Source organism: Salvelinus fontinalis, chromosome 26 (assembly GCF_029448725.1).
Source record: "Salvelinus fontinalis isolate EN_2023a chromosome 26, ASM2944872v1, whole genome shotgun sequence".
In the NCBI taxonomy this organism is placed as follows: domain Eukaryota; kingdom Metazoa; phylum Chordata; class Actinopteri; order Salmoniformes; family Salmonidae; genus Salvelinus; species Salvelinus fontinalis.
The window spans coordinates 8,945,614-8,968,296 of record NC_074690.1 but is presented as its reverse complement, the minus strand read 5'-3'; the positions used below and the strand labels follow the sequence as shown (position 1 = coordinate 8,968,296).

The window sequence follows — 22,683 nt, the reverse complement described above, 5'->3', positions numbered from 1 at the left end:
TAGAATGAATAGAACAGGCTTGGAACCTGTAACCCTGGAAAATATGACTGGTAAATAGAATGAATAGAACAGGCTTGGAACCTGTAACCCTGGTAATATGACTGGTAAATAGAATGAATAGAACAGGCTTGGAACCTGTAACCCTGGTAATATGACTGGTAAATAGAACAGGCTTGGAACCTGTAACCCTGGTAATATGACTGGTAAATAGAACAGGCTTGGAACCTGTAACCCTGGTAATATGACTGGTAAATAGAATGAATAGAACAGGCTTGGAACCTGTAACCCTGGTAATATGACTGGTAAATAGAACAGGCTTGGAACCTCTAACCCTGGTAATATGACTGGTAAATAGAACAGGCTTGGAACCTGTAACCCTGGTAATATGACTGGTAAATAGAATGAATAGAACAGGCTTGGAACCTGTAACCCTGGTAATATGACTGGTAAATAGAATGAATAGAACAGGTTTGGAACCTGTAACCCTGGTAATATGACTGGTAAATAGAATGAATAGAACAGGTTTGGAACCTGTAACCCTGGTAATATGACTGGTAAATAGAACAGGCTTGGAACCTGTAACCCTGGTAATATGACTGGTAAATAGAATGAATAGAACAGGCTTGGAACCTGTAACCCTGGTAATATGACTGGTAAATAGAATGAATAGAACAGGCTTGGAACCTGTAACCCTGGTAATATGACTGGTAAATAGAACAGGCTTGGAACCTGTAACCCTGGTAATATGACTGGTAAATAGAATGAATAGAACAGGCTTGGAACCTGTAACCCTGGTAATATGACTGGTAAATAGAATGAATAGAACAGGCTTGGAACCTCTAACCCTGGTAATATGACTGGTAAATAGAATGAATAGAACAGGCTTGGAACCTGTAACCCTGGTAATATGACTGGTAAATAGAACAGGCTTGGAACCTGTAACCCTGGTAATATGACTGGTAAATAGAATGAATAGAACAGGCTTGGAACCTGTAACCCTGGTAATATGACTGGTAAATAGAATGAATAGAACAGGCTTGGAACCTGTAACCCTGGTAATATGACTGGTAAATAGAACAGGCTTGGAACCTGTAACCCTGGTAATATGACTGGTAAACAATGGCCGCCAGTCCACACATTATGCCATTATTGACTTGAATGGGGACGGCTGTTTTACTCATTCTATTTCTACGGCAGCACATGCAGTCAGAAAAAGTACAATAAAAAAATAAAACCTTCGAACAGCAAAACAAATATTATGTATTTAAAAAAAAATACAAATTGCTATTTGAATGGTTATTACGGTGACGGCGGCCATTTTGCTGGACAATTGCCTTCATCGGTTTGTGTATGAGTGAGGATTACCTCTGGTATAGCCTTGACAAACCGCAGGCCGTCATTAACTCCTCTGGTCTTGGCAAGACACTCTCTGAAGTAATCCCAGTACTCCTTCCTGCTGCCTAGGAAATCCGCCTTCTCCTTCTGGTCAAACTGATGTAAACACACAACAACAGTATCCTAGCAGTTTATGCGAGAAAGAGAGAGTGAGTTTCTGTGTGTATTACCTGTAGAAGGTACTCTAGTTTGTAGGACAGTTTATGAAAGAGAGAGAGTGAGTTTCTGTGTGTATTACCTGTAGAAGGTACTCTAGTTTGTAGGACAGTTTATGAAAGAGAGAGAGTTTCTGTGTATTACCTGTAGAAGGTACTCTAGTTTGTAGGACAGTTTATGAAAGAGAGAGAGTGAGTTTCTGTGTATTACCTGTAGAAGGTACTCTAGTTTGTAGGACAGTTTATGAAAGAGAGAGAGAGAGTGAGTTTCTGTGTATTATCTGTAGAAGGTACTCTAGTTTGTAGGACAGTTTATGAAAGAGAGAAAGTTTCTGTGTATTACCTGTAGAAGGTACTCTAGTTTGTAGGACAGTTTATGAAAGAGAGAGAGAGAGTGAGTTTCTGTGTATTATCTGTAGAAGGTACTCTAGTTTGTAGGACAGTTTATGAAAGAGAGAGAGAGAGTGAGTTTCTGTGTATTACCTGTAGAAGGTACTCTAGTTTGTAGGACAGTTTATGAAAGAGAGAGAGAGAGTGAGTTTCTGTGTATTATCTGTAGAAGGTACTCTAGTTTGTAGGACAGTTTATGAAAGAGAGAAAGTTTCTGTGTATTACCTGTAGAAGGTACTCTAGTTTGTAGGACAGTTTATGAAAGAGAGAGAGTTTCTGTGTATTATCTGTAGAAGGTACTCTAGTTTGTAGTACAGTTTATGAAAGAGAGAGAGAGAGTGAGTTTCTGTGTATTACCTGTAGAAGGTACTCTAGTTTGTAGGACAGTTTATGAGAGAAAGAGAGAGAGAGTGAGTTTCTGTGTATTATCTGTAGAAGGTACTCTAGTTTGTAGGACAGTTTATGAAAGAGAGAGAGAGAGTTTCTGTGTATTACCTGTAGAAGGTACTCTAGTTTGTAGGACAGTTTATGAAAGAGAGAGAGAGAGTGAGTTTCTGTGTATTACCTGTAGAAGGTACTCTAGTTTGTAGGACAGTTTATGAGAGAGAGAGAGAGTGAGTTTCTGTGTATTATCTGTAGAAGGTACTCTAGTTTGTAGGACAGTTTATGAAAGAGAGAGAGTGAGTTTCTGTGTATTACCTGTAGAAGGTACTCTAGTTTGTAGGACAGTTTATGAGAGAAAGAGAGAGAGAGTGAGTTTCTGTGTATTATCTGTAGAAGGTACTCTAGTTTGTAGGACAGTTTATGAAAGAGAGAGAGTGAGTTTCTGTGTATTACCTGTAGAAGGTACTCTAGTTTGTAGGACAGTTTATGAAAGAGAGAGAGTGAGTTTCTGTGTATTATCTGTAGAAGGTACTCTAGTTTGTAGGATAGTTTATGAAAGAGAGAGAGAGAGTGAGTTTCTGTGTATTACCTGTAGAAGGTACTCTAGTTTGTAGGACAGTTTATGAAAGAGAGAGAGAGAGAGAGTGAGTTTCTGTGTATTACCTGTAGAAGGTACTTTAGTTTGTAGGACAGTTTATGAAAGAGAGAGAGTGAGTTTCTGTGTATTACCTGTAGAAGGTACTCTAGTTTGTAGGACAGTTTATGAAAGAGAGAGAGAGAGAGTGAGTTTCTGTGTATTACCTGTAGAAGGTACTTTAGTTTGTAGGACAGTTTATGAAAGAGAGAGAGAGAGTGAGTTTCTGTGTATTACCTGTAGAAGGTACTCTAGTTTGTAGGACAGTTTATGCAGGTTGGGGCTGTCGTCTGTGATTGGTTCACCCGTCTCTCTGTGTTCCTTACTCAGATCAGTCACTGCTTCTACAGGTTCATATACACAACACACACGTGTACACAAGCTATAGCTTCATCACCACTCAACTGAGACTGCTCTTCTCTGTATCACGGAGGCGCTCCGCACTGCTAAAGCTAACTCTCTCTCCTCTGCTTTCATCCTTCTAGACCTATCGGCTGCCTTCGATACTGTGAACCATCAGATCCTCCTCTCCACCCTCTCCGAGTTGGGCATCTCCGGCGCGGCCCACGCTTGGATTGCGTCCTACCTGACAGGTCGCTCCTACCAGGTGGCGTGGCGAGAATCTGTCTCCTCACCACGCGCTCTCACCACTGGTGTCCCCCAGGGCTCTGTTCTAGGCCCTCTCCTATTCTCGCTATACACCAAGTCACTTGGCTCTGTCATAACCTCACATGGTCTCTCCTATCATTGCTATGCAGACGACACACAATTAATCTTCTCCTTTCCCCCTTCTGATGACCAGGTGGCGAATCGCATCTCTGCATGTCTGGCAGACATATCAGTGTGGATGACGGATCACCACCTCAAGCTGAACCTCGGCAAGACGGAGCTGCTCTTCCTCCCGGGGAAGGACTGCCCGTTCCATGATCTCGCCATCACGGTTGACAACTCCATTGTGTCCTCCTCCCAGAGCGCTAAGAACCTTGGCGTGATCCTGGACAACACCCTGTCGTTCTCCACCAACATCAAGGCGGTGGCCCGTTCCTGTAGGTTCATGCTCTACAACATCCGCAGAGTACGACCCTGCCTCACACAGGAAGCGGCGCAGGTCCTAATCCAGGCACTTGTCATCTCCCGTCTGGATTACTGCAACTCGCTGCTGGCTGGGCTCCCTGCCTGTGCCATTAAACCCCTACAACTCATCCAGAACGCCGCAGCCCGTCTGGTGTTCAACCTTCCCAAGTTCTCTCACGTCACCCCGCTCCTCCGCTCTCTCCACTGGCTTCCAGTTGAAGCTCGCATCCGCTACAAGACCATGGTGCTTGCCTACGGAGCTGTGAGGGGAACGGCACCTCAGTACCTTCAGGCTCTGATCAGGCCCTACACCCAAACAAGGGCACTGCGTTCATCCACCTCTGGCCTGCTCGCCTCCCTACCACTGAGGAAGTACAGTTCCCGCTCAGCCCAGTCAAAACTGTTCGCTGCTCTGGCACCCCAATGGTGGAACAAACTCCCTCACGACGCCAGGACAGCGGAGTCAATCACCACCTTCCGGAGACACCTGAAACCCCACCTCTTCAAGGAATACCTAGAGGTTAGGATAAAGTAATCCTTCTGCCCCCCCCCCCCCCCCCCCCCCTTAAAAGATCTGATGCACTATTGTAAAGTGGCTGTTCCACTGGATGTCATAAGGTGAATGCACCAATTTGTAAGTCGCTCTGGATAAGAGCGTCTGCTAAATGACTTAAATGTAAATGTAAATCACGCCAACCTTGATGCACCACACACCTACACGGATGCACACAAAATAAGGTAGGGGTCAAAATTACTGACACAAATAATAAAAAGTTTAGTATTCTGTCCCATATTCCTAGCACGCAATAACTACATCAAGCATGTGACTCTGCAAATTGGTTGGATCCATTCGCTGTGCGTTTCAGACTATTTTCTGCAGTTTGATAGCCGTCAATAGTGGCTGTACTAGAGAATGCAGGCACGCGGGAGACCAGGGTTCAATTCCCCGACGGAGAGGAAGGAGTAGGCTGTCCTTGTAAATAATAATTTGTTATTTAACTAGGCAAGTCAGTTAAGAAAAGTTACACTAAGAGCATAACATTTCTAATTGTAGTCTAACCAACACCCAAAACAGAGATTCAGTGAAATGAAAAGCCTCATTGATTTATCAAGACCAGTCCCCATGCTTGTCTCAGAGCAGAGTGAAACGGTGCTGAAATAGTTGTAGGTTATTGCTTCAAATCCTGTTGCTTCTAACTTCAATATGCTCCTTAAATAAATAAGACCGACACCACTTTTAACAGCGCATTACTCAACACTAGTGAGACTCATGTCGCCAACGGTAGGCCTACAGTATATCGAAAAATATGACGTGACTCTCCGCCAATACATATAGAGGATTGGAGGATATTTATGTAATTCAGTGATATTTATTCCCATGGTAATTCGTATCCATAACTAAATAAACAACGGCATTTTGAAAGAGTATTTTTATCATTATTTTATTAACAAAAGCATAAAGATGACATTATTAGCTACATTGTTTTAGTTTGAACGTGCAGACTGGCGCTAAGAACAGAACAGCGGGAGCGTTTTCAGAGCCATTATTAGTGCAATGCCCCAGTGTGGCGGGGTGGGGGTCCACCCCCCCTCCCTCCTCCTCCTCCTCCCTTCCCCATGGGCTAGGTCGGTCTTCTGTGCGTGGCTCTGCGGACCATCCTGTGCCCCCTGCCCTCGTGCCTTGAATCTCGCTCGCTTTCAGTGGATACAGCTGGAGAACTGCAAGGCAATCCCATTGGGCGCCACTCGGGATCCATGACCAAGATGATCAATATATAGGGGTGTAGGCTAGGTTACTCCTGCTAATAACAGGGTTGATAATATATCTGTGAGAATATCCAACGGGCTTTTATTTAATTCTAAATTAATTATTAATAATAATCGCTTTGTTTAAAAAATAACTATATTTTGGAGATAATTTAGTTTTCAAATAATGTAAAATGAGCGATGAAAAAGGCCATTCTTGAACATGGGGGTGAAACATTGTTACTCATTTGTAAATAAAGCCAGTTTGTTATTTAGAATGATTTATTTCAGTTTTTAGAGAAACCAAACACCTACATTCATCTCATGGGTCTCCCAGTCGAGGCCGGCACGGGTATTGAACCAGCATCTGTAGCAACACAGCTTGCACTGCAGTGTCTTAGACCGTTCCGCCACTCAGGCACTGTACAACATGACCGGTCGGGAGTGGGCTTCGAATCCAGGCTGTATCACAATTGACCCAGCGTCGTAGGACGTCATTGCAAATAAGAATTTGTTCTTAACTGACTTGCCTAGTTAATTAAAGGTTACATTTAAACAATTAAAAATGAATAGGGTGTTGGGGCCACCATAATCCAGAACAGCTGCACCTTGGAATAGATTCTGGAACTCTATAACTATACCTCTATAACTCTATAGGAGGGATGTGACGCTGTTGTTTTGTTGATGGTGATAGAACACACTGTCAGGCTCCACTCCAGAATCTCCCATAATTATTACATTGGATTATATCTGGTGACAGACGGCCAAGACATATGGTTCACATCGTTGTCATGCTCATCAAACCATTCAGTGACTACTTGCGCCCTGTGGATGGAGGCATTCTCCTGGTAGCCATAACCATGGCCTGCCCAGCATGTTTATACATGACCCTACGCTTGTTAATTGCTTAATTAACTCAGGAACCACAACATACTTTCAATATACTTTGTATCCCTCATTTAGTCAAGTGTTTTCATTATTTTGGCAGCTACTTATGTATCAGTGGAGGCTGCGGAGGGGAGGACGGCTCATAGTAACGGCTGGAATGGAGTCAATGGAACGACATCAACCACGTGTTTCATACCATTCCATTGACTCCGTTCCAGCCATTATTATGCGCCGTCCTCAGCAGCCTCCACTGATATGGATGGATCCACACAGACACATGTAGCGAGTACAGAGAACTGTACAATAGATACCGTGTAGATCTCTGATAATCCTCTGGAGTTGGTTCTCTCCTACTGATGTCTTGTTACACATGATGGTAGTGGTGAGATCAGTAGTAAGGAAGGGGTGGGGTCAAGGAGTCTGCAACCGGCTACCAAGAATCACACAAAGAAGAGCATTGGCACAGTTTATAATGTTGACTACAACCTCTGTAAATAATCCTAAACATTGTCCAGATCCCAGCATCCCCAACCTGTCACTACTACTGTTGTTGTTTTCTCTATTCATGAGCCCTGCAACTAAACAAATACTTCCTAATCGATTGTACTCATCATCATCATCATATCGATCAACAGACAGAAGAACAAAACGGCGACAATAAAGTATTCAGTGATCCTCGTCTCCCAATAATGACATCACATCACACAGCAGTGGGCTTCCCACTGACGTAATGTCTTGGTACATTTTACTAATATTTGGTACAACAAAATCCCAAGCGTATTAAAGCTGTATCGTTGTTGGTATTTTGGAGAACATTTCACTGTGTCGTCGGTCTCCGTTCCTAAATAAACCGAGATATTGAGAGTCGCAGACCGGAACGAGCACCTGCTGTTCCGAGGCTACAAGCTCTGGCAACCAACAGCTGATACAAATAGAACTGAAACGTCTATCGGTTGTCATTAATACAGACAAAACAGTTTATTAGATATAATCAGAAGTAGACGTACTTGTAGAGATTCTCAGAGCAGGTCCGAGTTTACAGCAGGAGGTAACGTGCTACCGTTAAGGCTGGGCATTCATAATGATTGACACCTTCATTAGCCAATAGCTGCGCGCAATATCGTTCCAACCAGCATAGTAAATAAACCAGCAGACTGAAGTCATGTGACATGTCCCAGTGTCACACTGAAAGTTTCACAACTCAACACAATTCAAACCAAAAGAACGTAATTGAAAATTAGACACACCAATAAGATCAAATAATAGAGGACTAAAATGTATTGATTAAAAAAAAAACATTTGTAAGAGGAGGTACAAACAAAAACGAAACATTCAAAAGAGCTTGTAAACAATAGATTGTGTAATCATTTTTACATATAAAAAAAAATTTGTTTTATTGTCATTCTCAAAAAAAGCTGTTACTCTGTTGTCTGTTGTCTCTGGTGACGTTACAACAAACAACAACAACAAAGATACTTGCAAATTGATCCAGTGGTTCTATAAGTGTTTCTTTATTATAGAGTAGATGCTGCTGTTCAGAGGTTCCCACTCAGCCTGGAGGAAAACAGTCACTATCTAAGCTACCTTCCTATCTCCACTCCATACTGTAATGACCAGTGCTCCTATCAGAAAAGACAACTGACTCATGAGCTGCTGACCCGTTGCATCCTCTACATGGAAAATGCTCGGAGTAAAAAGTAAATCATTTTTTATTTTGAAACGTAGCGAAGTAAAAGTAAAAAGTCATCAAAAATATAAATAGTAAAAAAAACACTACAGATATCTAAAAAAAACGACTTAAGTAGTACTTTAAAAGTACTTGTACTTATTTACTTTGCACCACTGATGTTAAGGCATCAAGCAGGACGTATAAAGCATCTGAATATGAGAAAGAGTTAATAAACATTTGTGTTAGCTTATGTATATAATAATATTATGTATATTTGCTCCTCTGTTCATGCATCGTGGTTGTAGAGCAAAGTACCCTAGTTACAGTTGGAGGCTGGGGGAAATCCGCTACTTTTAATGAACCTCAGAAAATACTGCCTGAAAAAAAGACCTGCTAGTCGGTGGTCTCTGAAGGCGTGTAGTTTTCCATAAAGTCTTATTAACCTACAAGTGTCAGGGTAGACATATAGCCTACATCAGGGGTTTGAAGTCAACTTCCATTGTCCTCTGAAGACTTGGTCACAGTTTGAAGTGACTCAAATCCTTCTTTTTGTTTTTAATATCCGATTTGAGTGTGTTCTTTGTCCTGCAGTCCAAACGGCCAAAAAGCACATGGAATCTGATATTTCAAGCCACATTTCAAACCACCTTTCATAGGTGGTTTGAAGTCAGATACACTTGTGTCTGAATGGTTGAATCGGATTTATTTGCCCTAAAGCTTTTTTTTTTGACTGTTATTTGGCATATCTAACTACTCTGTTGACAGTTTGACAAGGACATGTGGTGGCTAACTAGCATGCTAATTGTTTACAAACAAATAATTGAATGTGTCAGAAAGCTAAACAGCTACAAAGTTAACTAGTTGACTGCTGTGGCTAGCCTAAAATGACTTGTTTTGAAAGTGGGATACTCTTTAAGGCTTTAAAAGTGTTCTTACACTGTCCTTTTGAACATTCAGAGCGACTGGGAAACGTCCGTGGCAACCATTGTTGTCACCTTAGCTTCTGATTGGTGGTGCTCATGCTTCCTATCAATCAGCCTACACCACTGAACACACACCTGTCATTACCATGACAACACGTATAGCTATGTCAGCAAATGACTGCTGTCTGAACACACACAAATTCGATTTGTTCACTTGTAACTTGCTGTTTGGACGGTCAGTATTCAAAAACAGATTTGAAAGCAAGATGTCTCGACCCTCCTCTGGCTGTCCTCTAGACAGATGTCTTGACCTCTGGCTGTCCTCTTGACAGATGTCTTGACCTCTGGCTGTTTTCTAGACAGATGTCTTGACCTCTGGCTGTCCTCTAGACAGATGTCTTGACCTCTGGCTGTTCTCTAGACAGATGTCTTGACCATCCTCTGGCTGTCCTCTAGACAGATGTCTTGACCTCTGGCTGTCCTCTAGACAGATGTCTTGACCTCTGGCTGTTCTCTAGACAGATGTCTTGACCATCCTCTGGCTGTCCTCTAGACAGATGTTTTGACCTCCGGCTGTTCTCTAGACAGATGTCTTGACCATCCTCTGGCTGTCCTCTAGACAGATGTCTTGACCTCTGGCTGTTTTCTAGACAGATGTGGCTGTCTTGACCACTACTCACACGCCTGCATGTACACACAGGGCGATGCAGCATCACTCCACCTGTACAGACACACTGACCAGTCTCCTGACTCCACCTGGTCAGACACACTGACCAGTCTCCTGACTCCACCTGGTCAGACACACTGACCCATCTCCTGAGAACAACTGATAGTTTGTTGATGATGTGGACACCAAGGAACTTGAAGCTCTCAACCTGCTCCACTACAGACCCTCCAATGAGAATAGGAACGTGCCCGGTCCTCCTTTTCCTGTAGTCCACAATCATCTCCTTTGTCTTGATCACATTGAGGGAGAGGTTGTTGTCCTGGCACCACACAGCCAGGTTTCTGACCTCCTCCCTTTAGGTTGTTTCATCGTTGTCGGTGATCAGGCCTACCGCTGTTGTGTCGTTGGAAAACTTAATGATGGTGTTGGAGTCGTGTCTGGCCATGCAGTCATAGGTGAATAGGGAGTACAGGAGGGGACTGAGCATGCAACCCTAAGGGGCTCCCGTGTTGAGGATCAGCGTGGCAGATGTGTTGTTGCCTACCCTTACCACCTGGGGGCGGCCCATCAGGAAGTCCAGGATCCAGATGCAGAGGGAGGTGTTTAGTCACAGGGTCCTTAGCTCAGTGATGAGCTTTGAGGGCACTATGGTGAGGAACATTGATTAGTGAGTCAATGAACAGCATTCTCACATAGGTGTTCCTTTTATCCAGGTGGGAAAGGGCAGTGTGGAGTGCGATTGAGATTGCGTCATCTGTGGATCTGTTGGGGTGGTATGCAAATTGGAGTGGGTTTAGGGTTTCCGGGATGATGGTGTTGATATGAGCCATGACCAGCCATTCAAAGCACTTCATGGCTACAGACGTGAGTGCAATGGAGCGGTAGTTTTTTAGGCAGGTTACCTTCGCTTTCTTGGGCACAGGGACTATGTTCGTATGCTTGATGTAGGTATTACAGGAAGCGGTTGAAAATGTCAGTGTAGAGACTTACCAGTTGGTCCGCGCCTGCTCTGAGTACATGTCCTGGTAATCAGTCTGGCCTGGCGGCCTTGTGAATGTTGACCTGTTTAAAGGTCTCACTCACATTGGCTACGGAGAACGTGATCACACAGTCCTCCAAAACAGCTGGTGCTCTCATGCATGCTTCAGTGTTGCTTCCCTCGAAGCGAGCATAAAAGGCATTTAGCCCATCTGGTAGGTTGTGGTTCCTAAGAACCAGAAGGTGGTCTAGAGTTATTTTCCCTCTGGTTGCACATGTGGCATGCTGGTAGAAATGAGGTAAAACAGATTTAAGGTTGCCTGCATTAAAGTCTCCAGCCACTAGGAGTGCTGCTTCTGGATTAGCATTTCCTTGTTTGCTAACGGACTTATAAAGCTTGTTGAGTGCCTTCTTAGTGCCAGCGGCAGTTTTTGGTGGTAAATAGACGGCTACGAATAATATAGATGAGAACTCGATTGGTAGATAGTGTGGTCTACAGCTTATCATGAGGTACTCTACCTCGGGTGAGCAATACCTCAAGACTACCTTAATATTAGAAATCACGCGCCAGCTGTTATTGACAAATAGACACACTCCCCCCCCACCCCTCATCTTCCCAGACGTAGCTGTTCTGTTGATGCACGGAAAACCCAGCCAGCTGTATGTTATCCATGTCGTCGTTCAGCCACGACTCAGTGAAACATAATATGTTACAGTTTTTAATGTCCGGTTGGTAGGATAGTCTCGAAAGGAGCTCATCCAGTTTATTCTCCAGTGATTGCACGTTGGCCAATAGAACGGATGGTAGAGGCGGGTCTCACAAGGCTGTTTTTACTTATTTTCTTCATGCAAATTAATTTTATTAATAGTAAAAAATGGAAATGTCACATATCACACAGTCTTCAGACCCTTTACTCCGTACTTTGTTGAAGCACCTTTGGCAGCGATTATAGCCTGGAGTCTTCTTGGGTATGACGCTACAAGCTTGGCACACCTGCATTTGGGGAGTTTCTCCCATTCTTCTCTGCAGATCCTCTCAGGCTGTCAGGTTGGATGGGGAGAGTCGCTGCACAGCCATTTTCAGGTCTCTCCAGAGATGTTAGATCGGGTTCAAGTCCGGCTTTTGGGGCTGGGCCACTCAAGGATATTCAGAGACTCTTTCAGCAGGCCACTGTGATAACTGAAAAGACAGTTCCAGGAGTCCCTCTTTCAGCAGCCCCTCCAGGTGTCCCTCGTGGCCAGTCCTCTGATAACTGAAAAGTGCATCAACTGTGTTGTCACTGCTTCTTTTAGATCTGGATCCAATTTCAACTTGATTATTGACATCTGATATTTGTTTTCTTTTTGCTCTTGGTGACTCAGTGTCTGAAGGCCAGATGGCTGCAGCCAGAATAGTGACAGGTCAGCATCTGTGGTTGTCCACACTAGCCACAGCATCTGTGGCTTTTCTCCACTAGGCTGACGGGTCGACATCAAACCACTTCTGTTTTCTCGGTGGCAGATGTGAAATCTTCTGGTGGACTACGTCTGTTTATTGCGTCCTGCACTGAAGCCAAATAAATAAGGTGTAGCTGTGATGATGGAGGCATCATCGTCTCCAACATTTCTTCTGTTCACCATGTTCCTTAATTCGTTTCCCATTTCTCTATTGGACGTTGTGTTGTAGAACTCCCTATATATAAGGTCAGTCATGTTCAAGTCTGCAACATTAGGCAATAAGCAATGTCCACTCATCCATGTTTGACTAAATGTGAAACTGATTTGAAAACGAGGAACAACACAGTCTGTCCATTTATCCATTTTTGACTAAATGTGAAACTGAGTTAAAATGAGGAACGACACGTCGTCCGTCCACGCAACCCTTGAACGGTGGTTAACAGTTTTCTCACTAACATCTTAACACTCTGAGAACCGGTTCACATGGTAGGTTGATGTTAACATTATTATCATATTATAGAGAGGCTAGAAATATGTGGTCAAATTTATCAAATCGCTGATGTACTATTTGATGCATCTCATGTCATTTCCACATCTTGGAAAGTGTCTCACACTTTGTAATAATTCCTGCTATGTAACTCTATTCTCTGTGATCTGTAGTGGCTCTCTGTCATTCTATAGTATATATCACCTTTATTCTCTGTGATCTGTAGTGGCTCACTGTCATTCTATAGTATATATCACCTCTATTCTCTGTGATCTGTAGTGGCTCTCTGTCATTCTATAGTATATATCACCTCTATTCTCTGTGATCTGTAGTGGCTCTCTGTCATTCTATAGTATATATCACCTCTATTCTCTGTGATCTGTAGTGGCTCTCTGTCATTCTATAGTATATATCACCTCTATTCTCTGTGATCTGTACTGTAGTGGCTCACTGTCATTCTATAGTATATATCACCTCTATTCTCTGTGATCTGTACTGTAGTGGCTCACTGTCATTCTATAGTATATATCACCTCTATTCTCTGTGATCTGTACTGTAGTGGCTCACTGTCATTCTATAGTATATATCACCTCTATTCTCTGTGATCTGTAGTGGCTCACTGTCATTCTATAGTATACATCACCTCTATTCTCTGTGATCTGTACTGTAGTGGCTCTCTGTCATTCTATAGTATATATCACCTCTATTCTCTGTGATCTGTACTGTAGTGGCTCACTGTCATTCTATAGTATATATCACCTCTATTCTCTGTGATCTGTAGTGGCTCTCTGTCATTTTATAGTATATATCACCTCTATTCTCTGTGATCTGTAGTGGCTCTCTGTCATTCTATAGTATATATCACCTCTATTCTCTGTGATCTGTAGTGGCTCTCTGTCATTCTATAGTATATATCACCTCTATTCTCTGTGATCTGTAGTGGCTCTCTGTCATTCTATAGTATATATCACCTCTATTCTCTGTGATCTGTAGTGGCTCTCTGTCATTCTATAGTATATATCACCTCTATTCTCTGTGATCTGTACTGTAGTGGCTCTCTGTCATTCTATAGTATATATCACCTCTATTCTCTGTGATCTGTAGTGGCTCTCTGTCATTCTATAGTATATATCACCTCTATTCTCTGTGATCTGTAGTGGCTCTCTGTCATTCTATAGTATATATCACCTCTATTCTCTGTGATCTGTAGTGGCTCTCTGTCATTCTATAGTATATATCACCTCTATTCTCTGTGATCTGTAGTGGCTCTCTGTCATTCTATAGTATATATCACCTCTATTCTCTGTGATCTGTAGTGGCTCTCTGTCATTCTATAGTATATATCACCTCTATTCTCTGTGATCTGTAGTGGCTCTCTGTCATTCTATAGTATATATCACCTCTATTCTCTGTGATCTGTAGTGGCTCACTGTCATTCTATAGTATATATCAGCTCTATTCTCTGTGGTCTGTACTGTAGTGGCTCACTGTCATTCTATAGTATATATCAGCTCTATTCTCTGTGGTCTGTACTGTAGTGGCTCACTGTCATTCTATAGTATACATCACCTCTATTCTCTGTGATCTGTAGTGGCTCACTGTCATTCTATAGTATATATCACCTCTATTCTCTGTGATCTGTAGTGGCTCACTGTCATTCTATAGTATACATCACCTCTATTCTCTGATCTGTAGTGGCTCTCTGTCATTCTATAGTATACATCACCTCTATTCTCTGTGATCTGTAGTGGCTCTCTGTCATTCTATAGTATATATCACCTCTATTCTCTGTGATCTGTACTGTAGTGGCTCACTGTCATTCTATAGTATATATCACCTCTATTCTCTGTGATCTGTAGTGGCTCACTGTCATTCTATAGTATATATCACCTCTATTCTCTGTGATCTGTAGTGGCTCTCTGTCATTCTATAGTATATATCACCTCTATTCTCTGTGATCTGTACTGTAGTGGCTCTCTGTCATTCTATAGTATATATCACCTCTATTCTCTGTGATCTGTAGTGGCTCTCTGTCATTCTATAGTATATATCACCTCTATTCTCTGTGATCTGTAGTGGCTCTCTGTCATTCTATAGTATATATCACCTCTATTCTCTGTGATCTGTAGTGGCTCTCTGTCATTCTATAGTATATATCACCTCTATTCTCTGTGATCTGTAGTGGCTCTCTGTCATTCTATAGTATATATCACCTCTATTCTCTGTGATCTGTACTGTAGTGGCTCACTGTCATTCTATAGTATATATCACCTCTATTCTCTATGATCTGTACTGTAGTGGCTCTCTGTCATTCTATAGTATATATCACCTCTATTCTCTGTGATCTGTAGTGGTTCACTGTCATTCTATAGTATATATCACCTCTATTCTCTGTGATCTGTAGTGGCTCTCTGTCATTCTATAGTATATATCACCTCTATTCTCTGTGATCTGTAGTGGCTCTCTGTCATTCTATAGTATATATCACCTCTATTCTCTGTGATCTGTAGTGGCTCTCTGTCATTCTATAGTATATATCACCTCTATTCTCTGTGATCTGTACTGTAGTGGCTCTCTGTCATTCTATAGTATATATCACCTCTATTCTCTGTGATCTGTAGTGGCTCACTGTCATTCTATAGTATACATCACCTCTATTCTCTGTGATCTGTACTGTAGTGGCTCTCTGTCATTCTATAGTATATATCACCTCTATTCTCTGTGATCTGTAGTGGCTCACTGTCATTCTATAGTATATATCACCTCTATTCTCTGTGATCTGTAGTGGCTCACTGTCATTCTATAGTATATATCACCTCTATTCTCTGTGATCTGTAGTGGCTCTCTGTCATTCTATAGTATATATCATCTCTATTCTCTGTGATCTGTAGTGGCTCACTGTCATTCTATAGTATATATCACCTCTATTCTCTGTGATCTGTAGTGGCTCACTGTCATTCTATAGTATATATCACCTCTATTCTCTGTGATCTGTAGTGACTCTCTGTCATTCTATAGTATATATCACCTCTATTCTCTGTGATCTGTAGTGGTTCACTGTCATTCTATAGTAAATATCACCTCTATTCTCTGTGATCTGTAGTGGCTCTCTGTCATTCTATAGTATATATCACCTCTATTCTCTGTGATCTGTAGTGGCTCTCTGTCATTCTATAGTATATATCACCTCTATTCTCTGTGATCTGTAGTGGCTCACTGTCATTCTATAGTATATATCACCTCTATTCTCTGTGATCTGTAGTGGCTCTCTGTCATTCTATAGTATATATCACCTCTATTCTCTGTGATCTGTAGTGGCTCTCTGTCATTCTATAGTATATATCACCTCTATTCTCTGTGATCTGTAGTGGCTCTCTGTCATTCTATAGTATATATCACCTCTATTCTCTGTGATCTGTAGTGGCTCTCTGTCATTCTATAGTATATATCACCTCTATTCTCTGTGATCTGTACTGTAGTGACTCTCTGTCATTCTATAGTATAAATCACGTTGCAGCGATGAACCTGAGTGAGTCCTGGAAGACCATGGTGAATGAGACCAGCTCTGTGAATGACAGCAGCTACACTGATGAAGACTATGGTGATGAACAATTAATCCTGCTGTGTGACGAGGTCGGAGGGTTAGAGGAGGTCACGGCTGGTTGCCTCCTGGTCATCTTCCTCCTCAGTGTCACAGGTAACTTGGTTGCTTCCAGGTCATCTTCCTCCTCAGTGTCACAGGTAACTTGGTTGCTTCCTGGTCATCTTCCTCCTCAGTGTCACAGGTAACTTGGTTGCTTCCTGGTCATCTTACTCCTCAGTGTCACAGGTAACTTGGTTGCTTCCTGGTCATCTTCCTCCTCAGTGTCACAGGTAACTTGGTTGCTTCCTGGCCATCTTCCTCCTCAGTGTCACAGGTAACTTGGTTGCTTCCAGGTCATCTTCCTCCTCAGTGTCACAGGTAACTTGGTTGCTTCCTGGTCATCTTCCTCCTCAGTGTCACAGGTAACTTGGTTGCTTCCTGGTCATCTTCCTCCTCAGTGTCACAGGTAACTTGGTTGCTTCCTGGTCATCTTCCTCCTCAGTGTCACAGGTAACTTGGTTGCTTCCTGGTCATCTTCCTCCTCAGCGTCACAGGTAACTTGGTTGCTTCCTGGTCATCTTCCTCCTCAGCGTCACAGGTAACTTGGTTGCTTCCTGGTCATCTTCCTCCTCAGTGTCACAGGTAACTTGGTTGCTTCCTGGTCATCTTCCTCCTCAGTGTCACAGGTAACTTGGTTGCTTCCTGGTCATCTTCCTCCTCAGTGTCACAGGTAACTTGGTTGCTTCCAGGTCATCTTCCTCCTCAGTGTCACAGGTAACTTGGTTGCTTCCTGGCCATCTTCCTCCTCAGTGTCACAGGTAACTTGGTTGCTTCCTGGTCATCTTCCTCCTCAGTGTCACAGGTAACTTGGTTGCTTCCTGGTCATCTTCCTCCTCAGTGTCACAGGTAACTTGGTTTCTTCCTGGTCATCTTCCTCCTCAGTGTCACAGGTAACTTGGTTGCTTCCTGATCATCTTCCTCCTCAGTGTCACAAGTAACTTGGTTGCTTCCTGGTCATCTTCCTCCTCAGTGTCACAGGTAACTTGGTTGCTTCCTGGTCATCTTCCTCCTCAGCGTCACAGGTAACTTGGTTGCTTCCTGGTCATCTTCCTCCTCAGCGTCACAGGTAACTTGGTTGCTTCCTGGTCATCTTCCTCCTCAGCGTCACAGGTAACTTGGTTGCTTCCTGGTCATCTTCCTCCTCAGTGTCACATGTAACTTGGTTGCTTCCTGGTCATCTTCCTCCTCAGTGTCACAGGTAACTTGGTTGCTTCCTGGTCATCTTCCTCCTCAGTGTCACAGGTAACTTGGTTGCTTCCTGGTCATCTTCCTCCTCAGTGTCAAAGGTAACTTGGTTGCTTCCTGGTCATCTTCCTCCTCAGTGTCACAGGTAACTTGGTTGCTTCCTGGTCATCTTCCTCCTCAGCGTCACAGGTAACTTGGTTGCTTCCTGGTCATCTTCCTCCTCAGTGTCACAGGTAACTTGGTTGCTTCCTGGTCATCTTCCTCCTCAGCGTCACAGGTAACTTGGTTGCTTCCTGGTCATCTTCCTCCTCAGTGTCACAGGTAACTTGGTTGCTTCCTGGTCATCTTCCTCCTCAGTGTCACAGGTAACTTGGTTGCTTCCTGGTCATCTTCCTCCTCAGTGTCACAGGTAACTTGGTTGCTTCCTGGTCATCTTCCTCCTCAGTGTCACAGGTAACTTGGTTGCTTCCTGGTCATCTTCCTCCTCAGTGTCACAGGTAACTTGGTTGCTTCCAGGTCATCTTCCTCCTCAGTGTCACAGGTAACTTGGTTGCTTCCTGGCCATCTTCCTCCTCAGTGTCACAGGTAACTTGGTTGCTTCCTGGTCATCTTCCTCCTCAGTGTCACAGGTAACTTGGTTGCTTCCTGGTCATCTTCCTCCTCAGTGTCACAGGTAACTTGGTTGCTTCCTGGTCATCTTCCTCCTCAGTGTCACAGGTAACTTGGTTGCTTCCAGGTCATCTTCCTCCTCAGTGTCACAGGTAACTTGGTTGCTTCCTGGCCATCTTCCTCCTCAGTGTCACAGGTAACTTGGTTGCTTCCTGGTCATCTTCCTCCTCAGTGTCACAGGTAACTTGGTTGCTTCCTGGTCATATTCCTCCTCAGTGTCACAGGTAACTTGGTTGCTTCCTGGTCATCTTCCTCCTCAGTGTCACAGATAACTTCTGTGTTGTCTAGTTAACGGTGTGTTTTGTGTTGTCTTGGTAATGAATGGTGTGCTCTGTGTTGTCTACTCAACAGTATGTTCTGGGTGTCTAGTTAACAGTACGTTCTGTGTTGTCTAGTAAATGGTATTTTCTGTGTTGTCTAGGTAACCGTTTGTTCTGAGTTGTCCGGGTAATGAACAGTGTCCTCTGTATTGTACTGCTTCTTGACACAATGCCCGCTTAAACCGGAAGCCAGCCGCACCAATGTGTCGGAGGAAACACTGTACACCTGGCAACCGTGTCAGTGTGTATTGCGCCCTCGACAGGAATCGCTGGAGAGCGATGGGACAAGAACATCCCTGCCAACCAAACCCTCCCCTAACCCTGACGACGCTCGGCCAATTGTGCGCCGCCCCATGGGTCTCCCGGTCGAGGCCGGCTGTGACAGAGCCTGGATCGAACCCAGGATCTCTAGTGACACAGCTAGCACAGCAATGCAGTACCTTAGACCACTGCGTCACTCTTGAGGCCCCTGTGTTGTCTACTTAATGATATGTTTTGTGTTGTCTAGGTAACGGATTGTTGCTGGTTGCCTTGTGTCGTTATGAGGACCTAAGGAGGGTCACCAACCTGTTCATCATTAACCTGTTGACCTCTGACCTCCTATTTACCCTGACCCTGCCCTTCTGGGCCGTCTACCACCTCTCCCACTGGATGTTTGGTGACCTGGTGGGTATGACCAACCCTGACCTCTGATCTCTAACCCTAACCTCTGACTCCTAACCTCTGACCTCTAACCCCTAACCCTAACCTCTGACTCCTAACCTCTGACATCTAACCTCTAACCCTGACCTCTAACGCCTAAGGAACTTTAAGGAAATGAAACATTAGCCACTAGCCACTTTAATAATGTCTACATATCTTGCATTACTCTTCTCATCAACCTCTGACTCCTAACCCTAACCCTAACCTCTGACCCTAACCCCTGACTCCTAACCCTATCCTCTAACACTGATCTCTGGACTCTAACCCTAACCCTAAACTCTGACTCCTAATACTAACCTCTGATCTCTAACCCTAATCTCTGATCTCTAACACTAACCCCTGACTCCTAACCCTAACCCTAACCTCTGACCCTAACCCCTGACTCCTAACCCTAACCTCTAACACTGACCTCTGGACTCTAACCCTAACCCTAAACTCTGACTCCTAATACTAACCTCTGATCTCTAATCCTAATCTCTGACCTTTAACCCTAACCTCTGACTCCTAACCCTAACCTCTAACCCTAACCTCTGACCTCTAACCCTAACCGCTGACTCCTAACCATAACTTCTGACCTCAAACCATAACCTCTGACTCCTAACCCTAATCTCTAACCTCTGACCTTTAACCCTAACCTCTGACATCTAACCCTGACCTCTGATCTCTAATCCTTTTCTCTGACCTCTAATCGTAACCTATGACTCCTAACCCTAACCTCTGACTCCTAACTCTAAACTCTAACCTCTGATCTCTAACCGTAATCTCTGACTGCTAACCTTAACCTGTAACCTCTGACCTCTAACTCTAACCTCTAATCTCTAACCCTAACCTCTGATCTCTAACCCTAACCTCTGATCTCTAACCCTAACCTCTAACCTCTGACCTCTAACTCTAACCTCTAATCTCTAACCCTAACCTCTGACATCTAACACTGACCTCTGATCTCTAATCCTATTCTCTGATCACCAATCCTAACCTCTTACTCCTAACCTCTAACCTCTGACCTCTAACTCTAACCCCTAATCTCTAACCCTAACCTCTGATCTCTAACCCTAACCTCTGATCTCTAACCTAACATCTAACCTCAGACCTCTAACCCTAACCTCTGACATCTAACACTGACCTCTGATCTCTAATCCTATTCTCTGATCTCTAATCCTAACCTCTTACTCCTAACCCTAACCTCTGACCTCTAACCCTAACCTCTGACTCTTAACCCTAACCTCTGACCCCTAACTCTAACCTCTGACTCCAGGCCTGTAAGCTGTTGACGGGGGCATACTTCACCGGTCTCTACAGCAGTAAGATGCTGCTCACCTCTAACCCTAACCTCTGACCCCTAACCCTAACCTCTGACCCCTAACCCTAACCTCTGACCCCAGGCCTGTAAGCTGTTGACGGGGGCATACTTCACCGGTCTCTACAGCAGTATGATGCTGCTCACCTCCATGACGGTGTACCGCTGTGTAATAGTCGTCGCGTCCCGCTGGACCGCTGTTCCCCGGAGACGACTGAGGTACGCATGGGCCACCTGCACGGCATCATGGGTAGTCAGCCTGGCCGCCTCCCTCAGTGATGTCATATCCTCCCAGGTACAGGAAGAGGAAAACGGGACAGGAATATTCACCTGTGAGGTCTCACCTGGAACTATGGACGAGGAGGTGGGTTACAGTCCTGTAGAACAAAAGAGAAATGTCCTCTAACTGTTTACTGCTCCCAGTAGGGATCTTCTCTCCCTCTCTCTCTCTCTCTCTCTCTCTCTCTCTCTCTCTCTCTCTCTCTCTCTCTCTCTCTCTCTCTCTCGCTCTCTCTTTCTGTCCTCCAGAAGCTGGATATTCATATATAACCTCTCTGTCCACTCACTGTTTACTGCTCCTAGTAGTGATCTTTGTTTAAGCTTTCAGTGATACACGTTTCCACTGACATGGTCGTTGTACTTTGTGTTTCAGCAAACAGTGAGCAGACATTCCTGTTTCTAATTGTGCCCAGATCCTTTTCCAATGTTGGATATTTCATATATAACCCCTCTCTCTCTGTCCCCCAACAGCTGGGCTACTACCTGCAGGTTTCCCTGCTCTTCGTCCTCCCTCTAATCATCATCATCCTCTGCTACAGTGCCATTCTCAGGACGGTCCTGGTAACTGCGACCAGGAGACGGCACCGCACAGTGCTGGTGGTCTTCTGTATCGTGGTTGCGTTCTTCGTCTGCTGGGCGCCGTACAACCTAATCGTCTTCGTCATGTCTGTCTACACACCTGTAGACTGTGGGGTCAAGCAGCGGCTGCATGTTGTGTACGTTGTGTGTCGTATTGTGGCCTACGCCCACTGCTTCCTGAACCCTGCTCTCTACATGCTGTCTCACTCCTTCAGACGACATCTCTGGTCGCTGTTGTGCTGTCTGATGGGGGAGGAGAGGGGAGGGCAGGGGGGAGGAGGGGAGAGGAGTGTGGGACACAGTTCATCCCAGGTCACCCCTAGACCAACAGGACCAGCTGTGGTGCTTCAGGGCCCCATAGACAATAACTATACAGCTACATGGACGGAGCTAAGATCGGAGCAGGAATGAACTATGGAACTTTGTCAATGGGGTTTCTCAAAGGGTTTTTTCCTGCCCTTTCTAATGGTTATTAAAGGCCATGTTTAAAGCTTTGGATATGAGGAATGAGGAAGTGAGATTAGCCAAAACAAAAACATTTGAATCCCTGGATATGATTCTGTGACACACAGAATGTGAACCCTGTGTTCAGTCCAGAAATGATGCTGTGAATAAGTCTATGCTATCTTCATACAATATGAAGAATATCTATGTTTCATGTAGAATATGTGAAATACTATATTATCGATGGTGGACGTAAACCTGATGCTATGTGTGGTGTGTGGTGGTATGCTAACTAAATAAAAAGATCTGTGCGCACAAGTAGCAGATGTCTTTTTTTGCCTTTGGTTTGGGTTAGGTTTAGGGTTAGACTAGACCTGTCTGGATGCTGGCTTGGGTTAGGTTTAGGGTTAGACTAGACCTGTCTGGATACTGGCTTGGGTTAGGTTTAGGGTTAGACTAGACCTGTCTGGATGCTGGCTTGGGTTAGGTTTAGGGTTAGACTAGACCTGTCCGGATGCTGTCTTGGGTTAGGTTTAGAGTTAGATTAGACCTGTCTAGATGCTGGCTTGGGTTAGGTTTAGAGTTAGATTAGACCTGTCTAGATGCTGGCTTGGGTTAGGTTTAGGGTTAGATTAGACCTGTCTAAAAGACGGCTTGGGTTAGGTTTAGGTTTAGACTGGACCTGTCTAGATGACGGCTTGGGTTAGGTTTAGGTTTAGGCTGGGCCTTTCTGGGTGC

At 44.0% G+C, this 22,683-nt stretch overlaps 2 protein-coding genes across 2 annotated transcripts in view; one reads left to right on the top strand and one right to left on the bottom strand.

Annotated features, from left to right (window-relative positions):
* Positions 1–7,758, bottom strand: part of LOC129823614 (FYVE and coiled-coil domain-containing protein 1-like) — a 75,586-nt gene extending 67,828 nt beyond the window's left edge. The window contains exons 1-4 of the mRNA XM_055882471.1: positions 7,674–7,758; positions 6,978–7,096; positions 3,196–3,302; positions 1,366–1,491 (exon numbers count right to left, since the gene is read on the bottom strand). Coding sequence (XP_055738446.1) covers positions 1,366–1,491; positions 3,196–3,302; positions 6,978–7,038 — 294 coding nt within the window. The 5' untranslated portion in view covers positions 7,039–7,096; positions 7,674–7,758. The remainder of the gene's footprint in view (positions 1–1,365; positions 1,492–3,195; positions 3,303–6,977; positions 7,097–7,673) is intronic.
* An 8,122-nt stretch (positions 7,759–15,880) lies between these two features.
* LOC129823613 (chemokine XC receptor 1-like) lies at positions 15,881–22,250 on the top strand. The gene is made up of 4 exons (XM_055882470.1): positions 15,881–16,524; positions 19,153–19,310; positions 20,729–21,007; positions 21,394–22,250. The coding sequence occupies exons 1-4, from the start codon at positions 16,347–16,349 to the stop codon at positions 21,910–21,912; spliced, it is 1,134 nt and encodes a 377-aa protein (XP_055738445.1). The 5' UTR covers positions 15,881–16,346; the 3' UTR covers positions 21,913–22,250.
* Positions 22,251–22,683: the final 433 nt, after the last annotated feature.